Raw genomic sequence first — 20,748 nt, 5'->3', positions numbered from 1 at the left:
ATCTGACTCCTTGTTCTATTATCACTGAGAACAGTCTAGAGCCATCCTCTTTGGAACCCCCTTTCAGATAGTTGAAAGCAGCTATCAAATCCCCCCTCATTCTTCTCTTCTGCAGACTAAACAATTCCAGTTCCCTCAGCCTCTTCTCATAAGTCATGTGCTCCAGCCCCCTAATCATTTTTGTTGCCCTCCGTGGGACTCTTTCCAATTTTTCGACATCCTTCTTGTAGTGTGGGGCCCAAAACTGGACACAGTACTCCAGATGAGGCCTCACCAATGTCGAATAGAGGGGAATGATCACATCCCTCGATCTGCTGGCAGTGCTTCTACTTATACAGCCCAAAATGCAGTTAACCTTCTTGGTAATAAGGCCACTCTGTTGATTCATATCCAGCTTCTCGTCCATTGTAACCCCTAGGTCCTTTTCTGCAGAACTGCTGCCTAGCCATTTGGTCCCTAGTTTGTAGCAGTGCATGGGATTCTTCCGTCCTAAGTGCAGGACTCTGCACTTGTCCTTGCTGAACCTCATTAGAGTTCTTTTGACCCAATCCCCTCATTTGTCAAGGTCCCTCTGTATCCTATCCCTACCCTCCAGCGTATTTACCACTCCTCCCAATTTAGTGTCATCTGCAAACTTGCTGAGGGTGCAGTCCACACCATCCTCCAGATGATTAATGAAAATATTGAACAAAACCGGCCCCAAGACCGACCCTTGGGGCAATCCGCTTGATACCTGCTGCCAAGTAGACATGGAGCCATTGATCGCTAGTCGTTGAGCCCGACGATCTAGCCAGCTTTCTATCCACCTTATAGTCCATTCATCCAGCCCATACTTCTTTAATTTGCTGGCAAGTATAGCACTCTGTATAGCACTCTGAGACCTACAAATGAAAATGGCTATAAAAAAGCTAACTCTTGTTATGCTGCAGCTAACGCTGGGGGAAACAAAAATTTCCACAATTTTAGCAAGGGCTAGGGAGATAGCTAGAAAACTGGTGGGGTGGGGACTGTGAACTTGAATTCCTGATCCCACGGTTCAATAAACCGGTGTGTACACGGCTGGGTGTTCTTCACTGGCATGTTAGAAACCCAGATGGGCTTCTATTACTTGTATTCTGGTGCTGCCTAGACCCCTCCCCATGCCCCAGAGGTTGAAGCCTGAGTGTGACGGGCACAGTACAAACACAGGAAGAGACAGCCCCTGCCCTGATGAGCATATAAACTATATAAGAGCGTGGGAGGGGAAAGAGAGGCCCAGAGTGGGGCCAATGAAAGAACAGAGGTCCCTTCAAATAAGGGATGGAGAGTGACCCTAGGCAAAGTGACTCACCTAAAGGCGCACAGCAGGTGAGTAGCAGAGCCAGGAATAGAACCCAGAGCACCTGTCCAGGGGGTATTAGCCATGGGATCCCAGTCACCATGATACCCACCCAAACAGGTGTTATCAGGGACACCACCAAGCAAAGGGAATTGGGATTAACACACCCACCCCTTGGAAGCCGACAAAGAAACAGGGGTAGGGTGCCCGCATAACTGACAGATTCGTTAGGGTCTGCGGGAAGCAAACCCGCTACTACGAAACGCGGCGCCCGGGTCTCCCATCCATCCCCTGGCCCAGCTAGATCCCACTTAGCTTGCGCCAGCCGCCCTCCAGCAACCTGCCACACTAGCGCATGCGCAGTTTTCAAACTCATCCGCGAGCACAGACGCCATGCGCACCAAGATACGGTGGCCGGGCGGCAGTTGGGAGCCGACAGCGCCTGCGTGGATGGAGAGGTTAAATGGGGGCGGGATGGCGCAGGCGCGCTCAGACTCCGGCTACCGGAGCGTAAACAAGGCGCCGGAAGGGATGAGGGGGCGGGCGGAGTCGAGCGAGGCCTGGAGCCGCTGAGGCCGAGCCCGCGCCCCCAAGCTCCCTGCCGGCCGGGGGTCCCGCCGCTCAGGGGGGCGCCATGAATCTGGCCAGTCAGAGCGGGGAGGCCGGCTCCGGCCAGCTGCTCTTCGCCAACTTCAACCAGGACAACACGTAAGGGCGGGGGCGGGAGCAGCTGGGGGTGGGTGGCAGGCAGCGGGCGTGCCCTGGAGGGCGGCTGCGGGAGTCTGGGCTGGGTAAGGGGGCGGTGCAGCCTGTTTCTCGTCCCCGGGGCGGTGGGGGCCTTGCCCCGCTGCTTGCGGGGGTGTTCCCCCCCCCCCACCCAGCCCACAGGCTATTGCTGGAGTGTGCCCCCCCACAGCCCTCGCTCCCATAGGTGCTGGAACTAGGAGTTCGGCGGGAGGGGGCTGCTGCACCCCCTGGCTTGAAGTGGTTTCCATCTTATACAGGGTTTACAGTTTGGCTCAAAGAACAGGAGCACTTGTGGCACCTTAGAGACTAAACACATTTATTTGAGCACAAGCTTTTGTGAGCGACAGTTGAGCTACTGTCGTTCACGGAAGCTTATGCTCAAATAAATGTGTTTAGTCTCTAAGGTGCCACAAGTCCTCCTGTTCTTTTTGCGAATACAGACTAACCCGGCTGCTACTCTAAAACCTGTCATTATGCAAGTTTGCTTCAGTGGCTCTCCGCACCCCCTATGCAAAGTGGTCCAGCACCCAGCTCGCTCCCCATCCAGCTCTTCTCCCCCATGGGATAGGTTAGGATACTTACCCTTTTTTGAGCCCCTCACTCACTCCCCCAATTCAGATCGTGAGGATGCACTTCTGTTTTCAGTTCCCCCACTCCTAAGATAATGCTTCTGTAAGTGCTGTTGGTCTATAGACCACAGTGCTTTTCAGAGCTGGGTCAGTGTCATTTTCATTTTACAGCTGAAGAAACTGAGGCACGGAGAGGCTAAATGACTTTTTTGTGATTGTGAAGTAAATCTGTGGCAGGTGCAGGCGTAAGGCCCAATTTGTCATCTGCAATCTTGAAGGGTAACATACAAGTAGGGATGTTTAGTAAGTTCTCCCTCTTAACGCCACAAAGTTTGACTGGTCTGTGATGTGGTTACCCTCCTCTTTTAGTTGTTATCCTTGAGAGGTGCTCCTCCCTTTGGGTCTCCCTGGGGTATCTCCCTTGTTCATTTTCTGATGCCCATTCTCTTCTAGGAGGAGGTAGTGTTTTGGATAGACTGAGGGATGGGTCTCCAAGGAGTTAGTGAGGCTTGGGTTTGCAACTCATTGTGGTCATATTTTCAAGTAACTTTCCCTTAACCCTCTCTCAGTGGTGTTGAAATAATGGCAACAACTTTCAGAGATACTTTATTAGCAGATTTCAGAGTAGCAGCCGTGTTAGTCTGTATTCGCAAAAAGAAAAGGAGGACTTGTGGCACCTTAGAGACTAACACATTTATTAGAGCATAAGCTTTCGTGAGCTACAGCTCACTTCGTCGGATGCATCCAATGAAATGAGCTGTAGCTCACGAAAGCTTATGCTCTAATAAATTTGTTAGTCTCTAAGGTGCCACAAGTACTCCTTTTCTTTTTATTAGCAGATACTCCCTTCAGTGTCGTCGTCTTCTCAAAGTGCATGAGCACCCTCTTTTTTCATAAAGAACAACATGCTCCTTAAAAGTCTCTCTTATTTCTATGTGCTTTGGCTTCTAAAGGCTGGTAATACACTCCACATCACGCTTATCTCCCAAATTATTTGTCCGTTGTAACTTAATGTTTTAGCTTTGTGTATGTGTCTGTCTCCTTAGCTGTGGAATATTGTTTTGGACACATAATATAAATCCACAGAAAGTGGTGGTTGATGTGATGGAGAAATAAATCCATACGTATTGAAGAATAACATTGGAAAGTCTGACTGAAGTTTTACAACTTCCATTTATATATGGGTAACAGGAGAAAGCAGAGGTGATATGAATTATGGAAAGGAGGATTGGGCTGTTTGTAAATGGTTAAGAGATTAGATTTATGGAGGAATAACCAAAGGGAAATCTGGCATTGAGAAGGGAGGACTTCATTTTGGGAAGTAAGAGGAAATGATCTGGGGTTGGGAGCATATGAGTAGCTATTTTTTAATGACTTGTTCTTTGGTAGATCTATAAATGAACAGTAAGAAATAAAATCTCTTTTCCTTGCAGCAGCAGCCTCAAGTCTCTTGATCCCTTTTCAGCATGTATTGCTAAGTGTAGAAAACCCACTGAGATAGTGAATCCAGTGGCGCTTCTCTGAGGTTGCTCTCTAAAATGAGTGGAAATACTGTATCCAGATCCTCTGAAAGAGTAGGAAATACTGTGAACTTGGCTGTTGCACTTACATTGAGAATAGTGCATGGAAATGTCAAATAGACTTGGAATAAGGGATTTAGGGGGAGGGTAACTAGTAATATGAAAGAAAAATAGTCTCAAGCATGTTGTAAGTAAATCATAAACTTTCTGTTGTATATTCTTTCAAATAAAATGTGTTTCTGCAGCTTCTTTTGGGACATCATATTGTGTACCTTTATACTGCTTGGCATGCACTTGAGCATACAGAACATGCACATTTTTTGTTTGATATGAAGTTCACAACTTTTTATACCAGTCACTTGGTAAATCAAGTCAAAGGATAACAAACTAGAAATTATTTCTTCACCTCTTTCTATCACCATTTTAAAGGACTAGCATCTAACTTTTTTGAAGTTGACAAGCCTAAAAATTTTACTCTTTCCCCTCCTTAACACTAACAGTTTTTGGGGGGGTTCTTATAAATGTCCCCTGAGTTTGTTTTTAAACCATATCACTTTGTATGCAGAGGAAAAAAATCTTTGTTTCATGATAACTTTGTCTTCAGGATAGCATTTGTATGCTTTTGCAAGTGAAGGAACAGAAAATAGCAATGTGGTAGCCTCCCCGCACACTTCAATATTTTTTGCCTGTGTAGTTGTACTTGAAATGTTCAACTGGTTGCTAAAGAAACTTTATTTAGCATAGGAAGCTTTGTTTGCAGACTGCTTTTTGAGACTATTTCTCATAATGGAATTATGGTCCCTTGTTACTGAAAGTTTATCATGGCGAGGAATTACAGTTGACCTGAATTATCTCCTCTTAATTGTGACTATTTTATACCCCTGCATTTCCTTTTCCAAAAATTTTCATCTTTCTCTTGAATTGGTCTGTGCTGTTTACTGCCATTCCTTGTTTTTGTGTAGGTTTATAAATGAACCCCAAACTTGCTGAAGGATGATGTCAGTCATCTTCTTTTCTCGGCAGTTATAGAAATTAAGTCCAGCTAATCTTCATGTTCACAACCATAAATCCATGTCTGGTACCCTGTTCTGTAGTCTTCAGGGTACCTATTTTGGGGGAGACGGGGACATTTTCCTCTAAGTTTTGCTCAAACCAAAGAGAATAAAGGCAAAGTTGATTTAAAATTATGAAACATCGAAAGGTAAAGTGGAACAGGTCATCCCTCTCTTTAATTAGGAAGCAGATTTATTGATAACTGGCCCAACTTGAAGCGGATATATAAAAATATACTTTCTCGGTATATAAAATATCAGATCTTAAAGGCTTCTGTTGAAAAAGCAATTATCTTATGAAACGTTGATCCAGTCTGTCATAAGGGACCTGCTAGCCAGGATGTGTTCTAAGTCTAAAGTTATAAATATTTAAGTAAATAGATTTGTTTAAATGAAGGTAGAGAGAATGAAGGTATTGGAAGTTTTTATTGCACCACTCGATTAACTTCTATTTTACTGTTTACATATAAAATCCAGGTGTTAATATTTTGAATTTAATGCAGTTCCAAATTTCTATGGAAAAGAATGATCTGGCAGGTAGAAGAAGATGGGAAAGAGCTGTCATTGGGGGGGACAATGAATTTCTTCATTGTGTAAGAGGCAAATACAAGCATAAATTAGTGTAGGTGCGCTTGGTACATACTTACCAATGAAATGTTGGAACGTGTTGAAATGTTGGAACTTTAAAGAATACTGACAAAACACAAGTTGCTGTAGTGTTGCATAGTTTTTCAGTTTAAGAAAACATAGTTCCAGGATGTAATCAAGCAAGTATCCCATTCTTCAGTGTCTCTTAGAAAATAGCATTTTAAATGACAGGTTTCAGAGTACATTTTAAATGTACTTTCATAGGTGCCATATGTAGTGACACAGTAGCTTCTAGAGATTTAGGTACCATTCACAAATATTTTATTTGCCTTTTTATCAGAAAATGAGCACATGGCTTTAATTTTATCCACCAAAAGTCTGTCTTGGATTGGGATTGTTTTGGTTCTGTAACTTTGGGATTTTTGCCTGAAAAATACCATGCACACCTTAGAATTCTTCTCACTATAGTATCATTCTCTTGGTTCATGCTTCCTTTTGGGGTAGTTACTTCACTCAAAGAGAATACATAAGAGTGAGAGAAAGTCTCAGAGACCAAGACATTTAATTTGGATTTAGACTTAGTCAATTTCCCTTTTAGATCTACCATTGCATAAATCAGCATGACTTGGAATTCTCTGATTAGGAAAGACTGGGATAGCTTGGAGGGGGCTGCATATCAGGATTCAGGTGCATTAGCACTGCTATGTAATGGAAGCTTGCAGGCAATTTGAGTGCTATATAACATAACCTATCCCAAAATATAAAATAAACCTTAAATATGTAGGTTCAAAAGGGAGTATTAGTCTAAAATTGGGTACTGTTTAAGATTTTTGGATAGATTAATGTGTTTTTTGTGGTTTTAAGTTTCTTATGAATTTCCACAGGGTATACATTTTTCTATAAAAATTAAAATTAAGGTTAGTTACAAACCGTGTGTAATCTTGTAATTCAAGTATAATTTACATGCAGTGACAAAATTTGGTGAAACTGTCTGGAAATGATACTTTGCAGTACCTTAAATTTGAGGCCTCTGCTATTTCAAATCTATACGAGAAAGCCAAGACTTCACATTAGACTGCCTGTGAATTTTTTTTTAAAAAACCTAGTTGAATAATAACACCAAATTTTTCTCTAAAATGTTTGAGCTCAATTCTAATTCTTGTTTTTAAAATAAATCCCTCCATTTGGACAGACAATTATGCCAACGTTTATCTAGGTTTGAAATTTTTTTTTCCAGGTAAGAAATAAAGCCCTGAGCAAGGATTTATAATGAAAATGTTGAAATAACTTTAATTATAGTAGTACTGAGGCACCATCAAAAATATTTTTCATCCCTAATCTCATTACTGTACACTGAATCACATGAGCCAATTATCAGCCCATAAATCTAACCTATCCTGGTGTCTTGTTAGCTCTCTTTTTGCCTTAACAACTGCCCTTGTTTCTGTATTCATAGCAAAAGTTTACACTTTTGAAATGACAGCATGCTCCAATTTGCTGATGCTCCAGGTAAACTAAAGTTGTGATATAATACACTTGCTACTTCACAGTTGTTGGGGAATCTCCTTCCTCGGCTTTCAGAACACTTGCATTCCTGCCTGTCTACTTGCTGGGAACACTGTGCATTCACCTCTTTGTCCTCTATTTCCCTCTGTTTGCGCTTTCTCACACCTTATAGTAACTTTCCTTCTGGCCAAAGAGGGTTGGAGGCCAGAAGGAAAACTTTTTGGGGGTGGGGGGGTAGTGGTAGAGGTATTTTCTTCAGACCCCATTGGTAGCTTGGGAGCAGACATGAGAGGCAGTCACATGTCAAACATGTCCTGATTCTGCTGTCCTGGGAGAGTAAGCAATTGAAGGGGGTATTCTTGATAGTCTGAAATTCTAGGTTTCAGAGTAGTAGCCGTGTTAGTCTGTATTCGCAAAAAGAAAAGGAGTACTTGTGGCACCTTAGAGACTAACAAATTTATTAGAGCATAAGCTTTCTGCATCCGATGAAGTGAGCTGTAGCTCACGAAAGCTTATGCTCTAATAAATTTGTTAGTCTCTAAGGTGCCACAAGTACTCCTTTTCTTTTTCTGAAATTCTAATTAGAAGAGCTGGTCCTCTCATTTGTGTTCAGAATTCAATTTTTGATCTGTCTCAACTTCCTCCATTCTACTGCCCAGTATAATGGTACAGAATTACAATAGGGAAGTGACTAATTTGATTTGTACCCAAATCCAGCCTTTCTGGAAGTATTTGATCTTTTATACTCACTATCTAAGCAAACATCAATTGCTATTACAATCACACATTTAACTGTACAAACACATTTAAGTATACAAACTTGCCATTGCATATTAAAGGTGATCTGCAAATTTAAATAACTTTGCCCTTATTTTGCTGCTTTATGATATATAGAGAGACTGAAAGGATTTTTTTTTTAAAACAACAAATATCAAGAATGTACATTCTAGTCTTCCATGGTTTTGCTGCAGGATCTATCAAATGTCTTGGAGCCTGTGTATCATAAGCTCTCATCTTAATTGAAGGGTGATGGACTTGACTGTTTATCAGATATCTCTGTAAAATGTTTGTTGGTCACTGAAGCTAAACTGGTGTTTTTGTGTATTTTTTTTTAAACAGTATGACTAAAAATCTCTCCTCAATTGACAAACTTTCATTTCTTGACCTTTGAATGTCATATCACTAGTTCTTCTTTCATCGTAAGCCTTGTCTATATTAAGGAATTCTCTTCAAGAAATTCAAACTGGTTTTAAAACTGATTGGGGCACTAGTGTAGATAAGGCTGTAGTATTAGGAAAGCGGTTTTAATTAAACAAGTTATTAAAATATAGTCCTGACTGCTGGAGCCTTTTCTATTCTGCAACTTGTTAGACTTTTGGGGAAAATTTACCTGGGGTAATGTCTTCTGAGCTAGACAGGACCTGAATATCTAATGTAAAAAAGCAAGGAAGAGAACATATTTATAAAAAGAGCCAAAAGAAAACTCTTTAAGGCTTTCCTTATTTGTAGTGTAGAAGCAAGAGAGGACATGTGTCAATTGCTTAGCCTTTGCAGATCACCTATAAAATACACACACACACACACACACACACACACACACACACACACACACACACACAGAAATAGTTAAAAGTAATTGATTATCATTGCGGATGGGGATACCTATTGTGAATGACAATCTTGAAATTAACGCGAAAATGAGGAAGGAAGGGAAGTTTCATCACAAAATGTACTCTGTTCCTTTATCAAATGTAATTGTAATCGTTTATGATCATGCACAGTATACTAGTAAATGATCTGCATTTTGTAGAAGTAATGAACTCTTTGCTCATACTATAAATTTGTCTTTGAGAAGGGAGGAGAGATTGCTGTATGTGTGCAAATTACAGAGTGGACTAGTTAGTGTACAATGTGTACAGTATGTACATAACTTATTAACTTGAAAAATTAAAAAAATATGTGAAGAAATTCTAATGGAGGACACTTATACCAAGTTAGGATATATGAAAAACGCCTACAACATGTAGCATAATGTGTAAGAATTTTAACTTGTATTAAAATCAATAACTGAAAAAAACACTCAGTTTCACTAACTTGTGAATATTGGCAATAATAAAGGAACATAATGCCTAAACCATAAACTAAATTTCTGCTGTACTATAACCTCTTTTTGGCAGCTGCTGCTCATGTGAGCACCAGCTTAATGGATTATTGATCCCATACCCTTCCACATAGTTAAATTATTTTATTCAGAACTGGGGGGAATCCTACTCTTTGCTTGGTGAAATGATTAGTCTTCACCATGGGATGGGATCATTTAGACAGTGATTTCTGGTGTCTGAGGGCTTGTCTACATGGGGAATTTATACCAGTATGAGGCAGGGTATGAATTTAAACCAGTAGAGTTATACCACTGAAATTCCCCATGCAGACATTCTTATTCCAATACAAGAGGGCCTTATTCTTGTTTGTTTTTGTCACTTTGGAAGTGGTTTAAGCTAAGATGAAAAAGTCACATATTCCTGAATAAGAGGGTATGCCTACACTGCAAAAAACAGAAATCCCCTGTGGCAGCGAGTCTCAAAGCCAAGGTCAGCTGAATTGGGTTTGCACTGTGGGGGTAAAAGTAACAGCGCAGAAGTTCAGGCTCAGGCTGGAGATCAGGTTTGGAGATCCTTCTTCCCTTACCAGGATTTAGAGCTCAGTCTCTAACCCAAGCCTGGACATCTACACTATGTTTAGCCCTGTAGCCTGAGCCTGAGTTAGTTGACTCTGAGACTCGCTGCCTGGAGAGGTCTTTTGCTGTGTAGATGTACCCAGAGAGTCCACAAAGGGACTTATACCAGACTTGCTCATGAAACTTTCCCATGTAGACAAGCCCTTAGTGACTTTTCCTGCAAACTGTGGACCCAGAAAGATACAATAATAGTCATCTGCTCCAGGCCCCCACCTGGTGATAGGAGGACAGCTCTGTGGTTTCCTTCTTCTGGCTCTGACTTTTTGTTGTTGTTTGTTTGTTCTAATGATTTTACCACTCAGTATGTTCTCTACCCACAAATTTCAGTTGAGCTCCCTTAACCATGATGTCCCTGAAATATGTCAGTTTGGGAAGGTGGGTCATTGTGGTTTTTGTCTACTTCCTTACAGGGTGGATTTGATTTAAATCATGATTTAAATCGCTAGTCAGGAAGACTCAATTTAATCATGGATTTCTACATAAGTGCATTCTTGTTGGTTGTTATAACCTTAATACATATTATTCTTCACAACTTGGAGATGTAGGTTTCATTTTTAGAAAGTATACTATACATTTTTAAAGAGCTTTATTTTGAAAACTTTTTAGATTAGTTTTACAGCTATATCAGAAAATGAATGATTGTTTGGTTATTTCATTTACCAAAGGTAATTGAAGTTGTTCACCTCCCAATGACTTCATAAATATCTATCCCCAATTCACCAGGTTAATCATTAATATTTGGAGGATTTTCTTGCCATGCTGCATTAGGAGGAGAACATCACCAGACAAACATTTAAATTGTTTTATTTACCTAAAACAACAATGTTATGTATTCTGGATTTTTTCTTCAACAGCAAACATATAATATTTTAACAAAACAAGCATATGAATTTTTGAATCTAGTTAAATATTCAAGTTTTTTAAAATCAGGTTTGTTTTTGTTAAAATTGTTAACTAAAATAGTTAAATGAAATATTTAAAAAAGAAAAATTAAATTGACTATTTCAGCCAGGTCAACATGAGAAACTTAAAATATTGGCTTCTGCAGCTAACTCGGTCGTCTTCACCTTCGTTTTTGTGTTTGTTCATAATCTGGAAGAGAAAAACAAGCTTTCCTGGTTTTTCAGGTCACAGTTTTTCAATTTGGAATGAATTAGTCCAAAAGAAGAAAATATTCTTTCTACACCGGCAGAAGAAGCTACTGCTGCTAAAAGTGAGATTATCACTTCAACAGTCCCTGAATCCAAATGCCTAAGTGACTACCACCAGTTCACTGATGTGACTTTCTTTAAAACATCATTCGCAAACATATATTTCTTGAATGATTCTTATTCCCAAACTGGGTCTCTCTTACAGCCTGCTGCCATTATAGGTTTTTCCTTCTAGTGAGAGAATGGTCTGGTAGATCTCAAATCAGTGACGGCTACATGAATAGGGGGCTGGAGCACATGACTTATGAGGAAAGGCTGAGGGAATTGGGATTGTTTAGTCTGCAGAAGAGAAGAATGAGGGGGGATTTGATAGCTGCTTTCAACTATCTGAAGGGAGTTCCAAAGAGGATGGATCTAGACTGTTCTCAGTGGTACCAGATGACAGAACAAGGAGTAATGGTCTCAAGTTGCAGTGGGGGAGATTTAGGTTGGATTTTAGGAAAAACTTTTTCACTAAGAGGGTGGTGAAGCACTGGAATGGGTTACCTAGGAAGGTGGTGGAACCTCCTTCCTCAGAGGTTTTCAAGGTTAGTCTTGACAAAGACCTGGCTGGGATGATTTAGTTGGGGATTGGCCCTGCTTTGAGCAGGGGTTTGAGCTAGATGACTTCCTGAGGTCCCTTCCAACCCTGATATTCTGATTCCACAATACACTGAGAAAGACCTCAAGACTTCTGGAATATGCTGCTCAAACAGTTTCTTTTGTTTCTGCTGCCTGTCCCTCCCTTCTCACATTTATCTCCGGACTTCTTCTACTTGTCCAGATCTATTCCACCCCCAACAATCTTCTATTCACTGAACTTTTTGAAACTTCGCACTTTTAGAGAGAGTTAAGGGATTGACTTTGTGTACACAAATTTGCAGAGGGACAATAGGGTTGAGGTCTGTTGTTTCTCACCTGTATATTACTTATTTATTTTAAAACATTTTTGCTGTTAACAAGCATGTCATCTCTGGAGACACATCCACAGTTTGTGAACTACAAAACTAAGCATCTCTGATGGTATCTTTTAAACTGAGCTCCGAGTCCCATTGGGTAGATGGAAAGATTAACCTAAATAATCTATACAGATGCCCCTGGAACCCTATAAAATTGGGTCCCTAATCCATGAACTATTGAAACTCCTTTACAAAACTTTTCTTAAACATTACATGAATATATTGACTCGTACTATAGAATTAGAATTTATAATCCCTCTTCCATGATGAGGTATCTTTGAGCTATAATATATCTTAATTAAAACTATAAGCATTTTATCAAAAAAATCTGATTTTTTTTATTTTTTTTTTAAACCATTGATTTTTATCCATCCTGCTTCCTTAGCATTTAAAGCCTTTTTTAATGGAGAAGGAACTACAGGTAATCCAAATGATGACAAAAGTAAAACTACCCTTTCTGGTGTGTGTGGACCGGTAAATGCAATGGTGATACAGCCATCTGCTATAGTGCCCATTTAAGATGTATAAATATAAAACAGAAGGTTACTGAGGTATTGCATACTAAATATGAGATACTTCTCTGTAAACTTGTTACTAGGATGCAAAAACTGCCCATGAGGGAAATCATACTGGATCCTTGTAGCTTGTATTGCAATAGAGTAATCAACTTTTTTTTTTCTCCCACCAAATGCTTCTGATGAAGTGAGCTATAGCTCACGAAAGCTTATGCTCTAATAAATTTTAGTCTCTAAGGTGCCACAAGTACTCCTTTTCTTTTTGCAACTCTGCATTGTGACTCCATTTATTTGAAGCCAGTTACATGTTTGTGTGCTTTCATGAATTGAGATTTGTAATGCCATTCTGTATCAAATCAAATGATTGTATCCCGTCTCTCTAGTTTAAGGGAAATCCTTGGTGTCTGACACAGCTGAGGAATTGAACTCATTGCATTCCTAACTTACAGTCTTAGATACTTTCATGGAATCCAGATAAACATTCACTGGACTCATCCTTATAAAGGTTAAAGAAATTCCATAAACTTAATGGATGCAATCTGCTTTTTGTCCAATATATTTTCAACGTTGTCAAAAGTAAATTTAGTGTGGTTGTGGGTGTTTTCATAGAACAATGTCAACAAAAAGAAAGTAAACTTTTTACACTCTCCTCATACCTGCATTAAGTGAGATACCTTTAAGTGAGCTGTAGCTCACAAAAGCTTACGCTCAAATAAATTTGTTAGTCTCTAAGGTGCCACTAGTACTCCTTTTCTTTTTACGAATACAGACTAACACGGCTGCTACTCTGAAACCTTTAATAAGAATGTTATTGATTCTGGAGAGATTTACTACTGCTGCCTCTCCCAGACATCTTAAATACAAAACTGTTAAAGGTGTTGGTAGTGACAGTTTTTTGGCAATAGTTGTTGTTTTTTTGTTTAGTTAAAATCCTTTAAAGTAGGAAAGCATGTTTTCTTAACTGAAATTACATCACTTGCACTGCAGCTTTAAATTTCTCGGAAGATGGATGTAAATCTGTTTGTTAGTTTGAGAGCTCAGAGGAGTTAAAAATGGCTTCTTTTGAAACTTCAGGGCTGGTGTCTAACTTTTTTTTGGAACCCTTGTAACTTAAATACAGCTCATTTTTGAAGTTGGGAAAGGAAAGTATAATGAGCAAGAGTAAGTTGCATTTAAAATAATATTAATGAGAAAGTTAATTGTTAATGTTTTACAATTAAATATAGTGTACTATATTCATTTAAATTTCAAGGGCCTGCTGGCTTAGAGTGATGGTGACACAGATATTCTTCACCTTGGCTAATAGGCTTTAGTCTTTGGGCTTATAGTTGAGTGACTTTTTCAAGCCCTGATGATAAAACTGTTGAAAGAGTTTGTATGACTTGTGGGTCAGAGTTCAGGTTGCTGGAATGTACAAACTGAATTTCCACATGTTCACATTATTAACAAAATGTATGAACTATAAAGGAGGTAGGATATTTATGTAAAATTATTTTAAATGGTGATAAGTCATGTGAAAAGGGAGACAAATGATGTATGTTTTTTGCTGTTTTATGAAGTTGAACTTTTAAAGGTTTTTCTGCTGGGGGTTCTTTATATTAAAAGTCAAGTCCTGTTCTTGAAGACTCTGGAAAATTAACAAAATGGCATTATGCGCTAAGAGTGCAAACTGAGCGGAGGGAGGGGGAAGGTCTTAAGTCAAATGTTTAAAACTTTTTGTTCTGCTCTTAACATCTGTTTAACATCAGTGGCTAGCATTTCGGAGAAAGAAACCCAGTGTTTAAAGATGCAGAATGGTACCGGTGTTGAAATGTGGAGAGCTAACAGCTCTAAGTTCAAAGAGTCCTCTAGCAAAACCAGAATTGACATTCCATAATTTCTCGGGTGGGAAAACTGGCAGAAACTTTGTAGGAAAAAATCTTGTACATCAAGAAGCCAAAAAATGAGCACAAGCTTTATTTAAAAAAAAAAAAAAAAAAAAAATCCTTTGCGGCCCATCTTTAATGGTGATGTTGTAATTATGTATTTTTCCATTGGGTTACATTGCTTAAGCAACTTTAACTCTAAATTAAAGCTTTTTGTTTGGGGTACAGAATGTGGTGAAGAAATCACTAGTGTGATTGCTTCAGGTTTCAGGCTTAAATTAGGCTATGGTGTGCCCTGTTAAAAATGTGAAACATGATTTTCCATTTGGGGCAGATGCTGGAATCATCTGGTTTTCTTTCTGTTGAGAAAAACTGAGTATTCAGTGTCAATTTTTCTGTCAAGCTTCTCAACTACCGTTCCTATTGAGCTGATCACAAAATGAGTTTTGAAATTTACTGTCTGATAGTCTATTCAGTTTCTGTTCCTAATGGACTAATCTGATGTCTCTTTGCAGGTCCCTAGCTGTTGGCAGTAAGTCAGGTTACAAATTCTTCTCCCTTTCTTCTGTGGACAAACTGGAACAAATCTATGAATGTAGTAAGTGTCCTTTTCTAACTTTTTTGGGGGAGGGTAGGGAGGGAAACTTTTTTAGATTGGTTGGCAGACTAAGCCAGGTCTCACTGTTTTTCTAAAGGTTGACTGAAAGTCTTGTGGCTGGGGCTTTAATTAATTTTATTGTGAAATAATCACATATACATGAAAGAAATAGTTGGACTAAGCGGTTTTCATTATTTTTATTTATATACCTATCGAGAGAGAGAGAGAGAGAGATGGGTGGCATACTGTGAACTCTGGTAAGTCACCAAAGGAAGTGGTGTTTTCTGGCCACCATAATTGGTTACTGCATAATGCGATGTGACTTATGTGGAAAAGATCTCATGGGGTCCACAGTTAGCATAGCCTTTACTCTATTTAATTTATTAAAAAAAATACAAAAACTAATTATGGCATTGTTTTGCATCCTAGTGTCTTTGTTACAGGGACAAGTTATAAAAAGAGAATACCTCAGGGTCTTGCTGCTCAATAGCTTCTGCTTTCCTCCCCAAAACCAATGAAATGTCTGCAGCCTTCCAGTCCCCTTCTCTTCACCCCCATCCTATTCCAACTGACTGAAGCTGAATTGAGTACTTTAAAAAAGGGTACATTTCTAACCTTGACCCATTTGAGATGCCACTCATGCTAGACTGTCATCAGATTTTCATAATTTGAAAATCCTTGTTCTGTAGACTGACGTCAGCTGTTAACTCTGAACTCTATTGCTAATTTAGATGTTAACATACCATTAAAACAAAAAGTTAATACTTACTAATTTTTTATTCCTATTCTATGTAGACATCAGTGGAGATGGGTTCCCCACTGTGGTAGGCTTTGTACAAATAGTCACTTTCCCAAAAAGCTCACAATCTGAATAGACAAGAGAGACCAAGGATGCAGGAAACAGAGGCACAGAGATACACCTCAGGTCATACAGCAGATCCCTGGCAGAAGTCCCATAGAACCCAGATCCATAGGTTCCGGGGCCAGAGAACCCATGGGGGGGAAAAAAGTGGGTGCTCAGCACTCACTGGGAGCCCCATGGATCAGCTCCTTCCCAGCCCTCCTGCCTACTGATGGGCCCCCGATCAGCTCATCTGCTGTTCACCTGCCATGATCAGCGGTGTGCGGGGAGCAGGGAGAGGTGGAGTGTGGGCAGGAAGAGGCGGGGTGGAGTGAGTGCAGGGCCTGGGATGCAGCGGGGGTCCAGCACCCCTGGGGAAATCGCATAGTTGGCACCAGTGCAACCAAATCTCCTGACTCTTAGCACCGTGCCCTATCCAGTGGACCACAGTGCTTCCCAGCACATTTTGGGATTGTTTTAGACCATCTACATAAGTTAATGTTCTGTTCACATTTTGAAAGCTTTCTTTGAGAGTATAAAGACCTACCTTGCACTTCATGCTTTAGCAGCTTTTTTTAAAAGAAAGTGATCGCTTGGTGAGCTGTTGTGAGCTAGCCTGACTTGACCTCCACCCACAGAGCATGCAGTTCCTGCAATAGAGAAGTAAAGAATAAATCAAGATATTTCCATTGTATATGTATAATTACTTGCTAAATAACTGGAGGGAAAATAATTAATGACTTGGCAACAGATTTAACAAAATGTTAATTTTACTTCTACATAGTGACACCCTATGCACAAGGTAGCTTAACCCTGCAGAAATGCATTTTGGGGTTTCTCTGGTGTAGAAGTTGAACAGAGTCGGTGTTGATTCTGGTCCCAAATGGTTGTGTCCATGCTGTGCTATTCATATCCTCTATGGTACCTCTTGTATTTTTCTACTGTAGAATTAAACTGAGCAAATTCTTAAGTAGATCACTAAGGCTATGTCTACACTAGAGACCTTTCAGTAGCATAGCTGTACTGTCTCCCAAGCATAGCCGCTCTGTGCTGACTGGAGAGAGCACTCCGATCAGCATAATTAAACCACCCTCAATGAGCAGCGGTAGCTATGTTGGCAGGAGAGCATCTCCCGCCAACATAGCGCTGCCCACACCAGGGCTTCTGTTGGTATAATTTGTGACAGTTGTGGGTGTAGTTTTTGTTGTTTGTTTTTTCCATGCTCCTGGCTAACAAAAGAGATATTGTAGACAGCCTAAATGAAATACACTACTCAAGAGGTGTAGTATGTATCTGATGGCTAGAGGAGGGGAACTGGGAGTTTTCCCTAGCTCTTAACGTATTTTTGACTGTTTGAGAGCACAGAGTGGGGTTGTGTGTGAGCTGGTCCCCTTAATGGTGGTTGCATCTGCTGTCTGCCAGAAGTTACGGTAATTTCATTCTTGACCACAATCACTTATACTCTTTCCATTGAGCTCCACATCAGTTCTGCAGAATGCCACTTCCACATGTACCCTGGCCCCTGACAACACTTCTGCAGCTGGTGTTCTAGAAGTTCTTCAACCCCACTCTCAGGCCTGGGGGAGTGGCAGGTCCAGTGGGAACCTCTCAGCCCCCCTCATTCCAGGTCTTGGGTTGCCGGGGAGGGTGGCAGGAAGGAGGAGCTGATTCATTTTTCATGAGGGGGAGGAGGGAACAATCACCCTGAGCAGCTAGGTTCTTCCCATTCCTCCTCTCTTCCCTTTTGTAAAAATGGTATATTTGCTATGAAGCACTCTGGAACAACATGGCAGTACATCTGAAGAGTGTAATTTGTACTGTCAGTTACTACTTGCACCAAACTGATCACATTAAGCATTTTAATGTCTTTTAAAGCCCAAAGGCATCATTACCTCTCTAGATTTAATCATTTTTGGAATTGTGATAAATTGACATATTAAAATTATATAGTAATAAATGATTGGTCTGACTTTTTTTTCTTTTCAAAAGTTGCCCATGGCATCAAGAAGGTTGAGATCCACTGCTTTGAACTAGATTGTGAAAACTTACTAGCCCAGGCACAAAAACTTAAGTGCTCATTCTTCCCATGTTGAAAAAGTAATCACTTGTTCCCCTCTGTTTAAAAAAAAACAAACAAACAAAAAAAAAACCCATACACCACTACTTGGCTCGGAAAAGAGGGTGAATAGAATTTTGCAAGGCTGCTTTAAACTATTTTGATGTTTTTCTTATACTTTGGATGCAAGCTTGTTTCTGTGTAAACATGTTTGAACCATTACAAGGCAATTAACAAGTTAAATACCATTCCTGATGTGCTAGTTAATCAGAAATTTTGATTGCAACTGAAGGATCCTTCATCTATTAAGGTTTCATTTAATAATGAAAAGAACTTGGTATAAACTCTTCCTATAGCAACTTTGGTATTGAGACTTTCTTGTAGTAGGGAGTGCATGCACATCTTACTCAGGGACCTCTTTAAATATTTCAGGTAAAAACTGAAAAATATTTGCGAGATGAATTAGCCAAAAACTCACTCATACTGAACAAATGTGTAGGTTATTGGTTGTGTTCATATGCTAGACAGATTGGACAGATAAATATAGTCTTTCAGGCAACTTCTGGCTTTGCTGGTGAAAAGAGTATCAATTGCTTGACTGTACCAAGAGATGCCTCTGAAGCCCTCAGAAATAGTTTTCAGGCAGTTTTCCTGTTTGGCAAGCATCAGCATTGCACTAATCCAAATATTGATTTTTGAAATGGTAGATTCACAGTAACGGATCAAGGCAGGAAGGCTCAAGGAGCTTGTCTTGACTGAGTCTATAATGGAACATCAGGCTTTTAGCAGATATTTATTTACAGCTCTAGAACAGCTGTAGGCATCTGATAAGCACTCTCCTGTTCAGATGCTTAACAGATTCATTTCTTCTTTCCACTTTAATATTAAATACATATATACAGCCAGCTGTCCTAGAAAAAGCCACTATTGATCCAGCAGGGAGAAGGAGTCGCTGCTTTCTGGCTCGGTGAATTATCCAGATGCTCAGTCGCCATATCAGTTTTTACAGCTATTTGAGATCATGCCTGGTCAGTTTTCAGATGTGAGACCTCAGAAAAAACAAAAGTGCCATGGGAAGAGCCGGTGGCCCTTATAGTTTCAGAACAACCAATTTACCAACTACCTTGAGTACAGTAGCTTTTCTGTCTGCATAAATTCCAGGTTACTTGGCATCATAAAGCTTTTCACACACACAGGGGTACTGCATTTATCTAGGCAGTCACCTTTTCATTTCACTATACATCACACAATGTAAGATCCTTTCCTTTTATGAGATTTTGATGCAACCATTCAGTATCCTGTTAATAATATCTACACACATAACAAGTAATCTATTTTAAAAATACCCTCACATTTTACAACCATGTAAAATATTATGGCATGTGAAGGGGCTATATAAATCAGAATTCAGTGTATAGGGTTCTGTTCGCACATTAAGATTACATTCTGTTGTCACTTGTGGATTGGCTTCAGTCTTTGTGGTCTGTAGGGTACTTTTTCTCTAACATGGAATTTTTCTTCGCTTTCCCTTTTGTAACTCCTTAGCCGACACAGAAGATGTGTGCATCGTGGAGAGGCTGTTCTCCAGTAGCTTGGTGGCCATAGTTAGCCTTAAAGCCCCACGCAAGCTGAAAGTTTGCCACTTTAAGAAGGGGACTGAGATTTGCAACTACAGCTATTCCAATACAATCCTGGCTGTCAAACTAAATAGACAGGTAAGTAATAATGTTTGGGTGTAGAAGTGTCTCTTGACAAGCTGGGGATTTGGCCCCTGCCAAGTACTGTTTCCCTCTGGTGCCAAAAAATAGTTTGAAACTGCTAATTTTAACTTTCCTGCTTCTAGCCCTGGAAGGGTATAGGCAATTAACATCATAATGTGAAATTCTGTTGAGTATGAACGTTGTCGTGAAACATCCGCAGGTCATCATTCTCAATAATTGATTAAAGAACTACATAAGAGTTCCTTAAACTTAGTGCTTTCTATATGGGAAATACTGTGGAAGTTGAGTCTTTGTAGGGTTGAGGGCTGTATTAGATGACAATATACCTTAAATCTCAGGGTGTGCAAGTAACTCAGTTGGGTATTGCTGAGCATGAGTGTATATCTACACTACAGAGACTCTACCGACATAGCTCATGGTGTAGATGCATACTACACCAACAGAAGGGATTTTTATGTCTGTGTAGGAACAACCAACTCCTCGAACCGAGTTAGATATGTCAGAAGAAAGCTGCCTTCTCTCAACATAGCTGCATCTGTGCTAGGCGTTACGTTGCTATAGCGAATTCAGTTAGGGGTGTGGAGTTTTTACACCACTGGTTGATGTAGCTATGCCCCTATAAATTTTCAGTATAGAACAGTCTTCTAAAGAGGGTGTAGATTGTCTCATCTTAACGTTACTACTTCCCATCAACTCGGAAATGGCTAGCATTGCACTGGGCAAGGATTTCTACCTTTGTGTTTGAAAATTGCCTAATATGTGTTGGATACAGGTTGTAGTAATCTGTAAGAAACTGTACAAATTGCTTTTAATATATTTAATTTTGTCTTTATTTTCCTGTCCCCTTTCTCTAGAGGCTGATAGTATGCCTAGAAGAGTCTCTATACATACATAACATACGAGACATGAAGGTGCTGCATACAATCAGGGAGACGCCCCCCAACCCTGCTGGTGAATATCTGGGGC

General features: G+C 40.1%; 1 protein-coding gene across 3 annotated transcripts in view; it reads left to right on the top strand.

Moving 5' to 3' along the window:
* The first annotated feature begins 1,705 nt into the window (after window positions 1–1,705).
* WIPI2 (WD repeat domain, phosphoinositide interacting 2) overlaps window positions 1,706–20,748 on the top strand; it is a 38,651-nt gene continuing 19,608 nt past the window's right edge. The window contains exons 1-4 of one of the 3 annotated variants that reach the window (XM_038418988.2): window positions 1,706–2,026; window positions 15,082–15,164; window positions 19,607–19,776; window positions 20,637–20,733. In XM_038418988.2, coding sequence (XP_038274916.1) covers window positions 1,953–2,026; window positions 15,082–15,164; window positions 19,607–19,776; window positions 20,637–20,733 — 424 coding nt within the window. In that variant the 5' untranslated portion in view covers window positions 1,706–1,952. Of the gene's footprint in view, window positions 2,027–15,081; window positions 15,165–15,607; window positions 15,767–19,606; window positions 19,777–20,636; window positions 20,734–20,748 lie in introns of those variants that run through there. The other 2 variants (XR_006274515.1, XM_043493206.1) reach the window with 2 other exon arrangements.

This window comes from Dermochelys coriacea, chromosome 10, assembly GCF_009764565.3.
Source record: "Dermochelys coriacea isolate rDerCor1 chromosome 10, rDerCor1.pri.v4, whole genome shotgun sequence".
In the NCBI taxonomy this organism is placed as follows: Eukaryota; Metazoa; Chordata; order Testudines; family Dermochelyidae; genus Dermochelys; species Dermochelys coriacea.
This window is presented reverse-complemented; position numbering and strand designations above follow the sequence as displayed.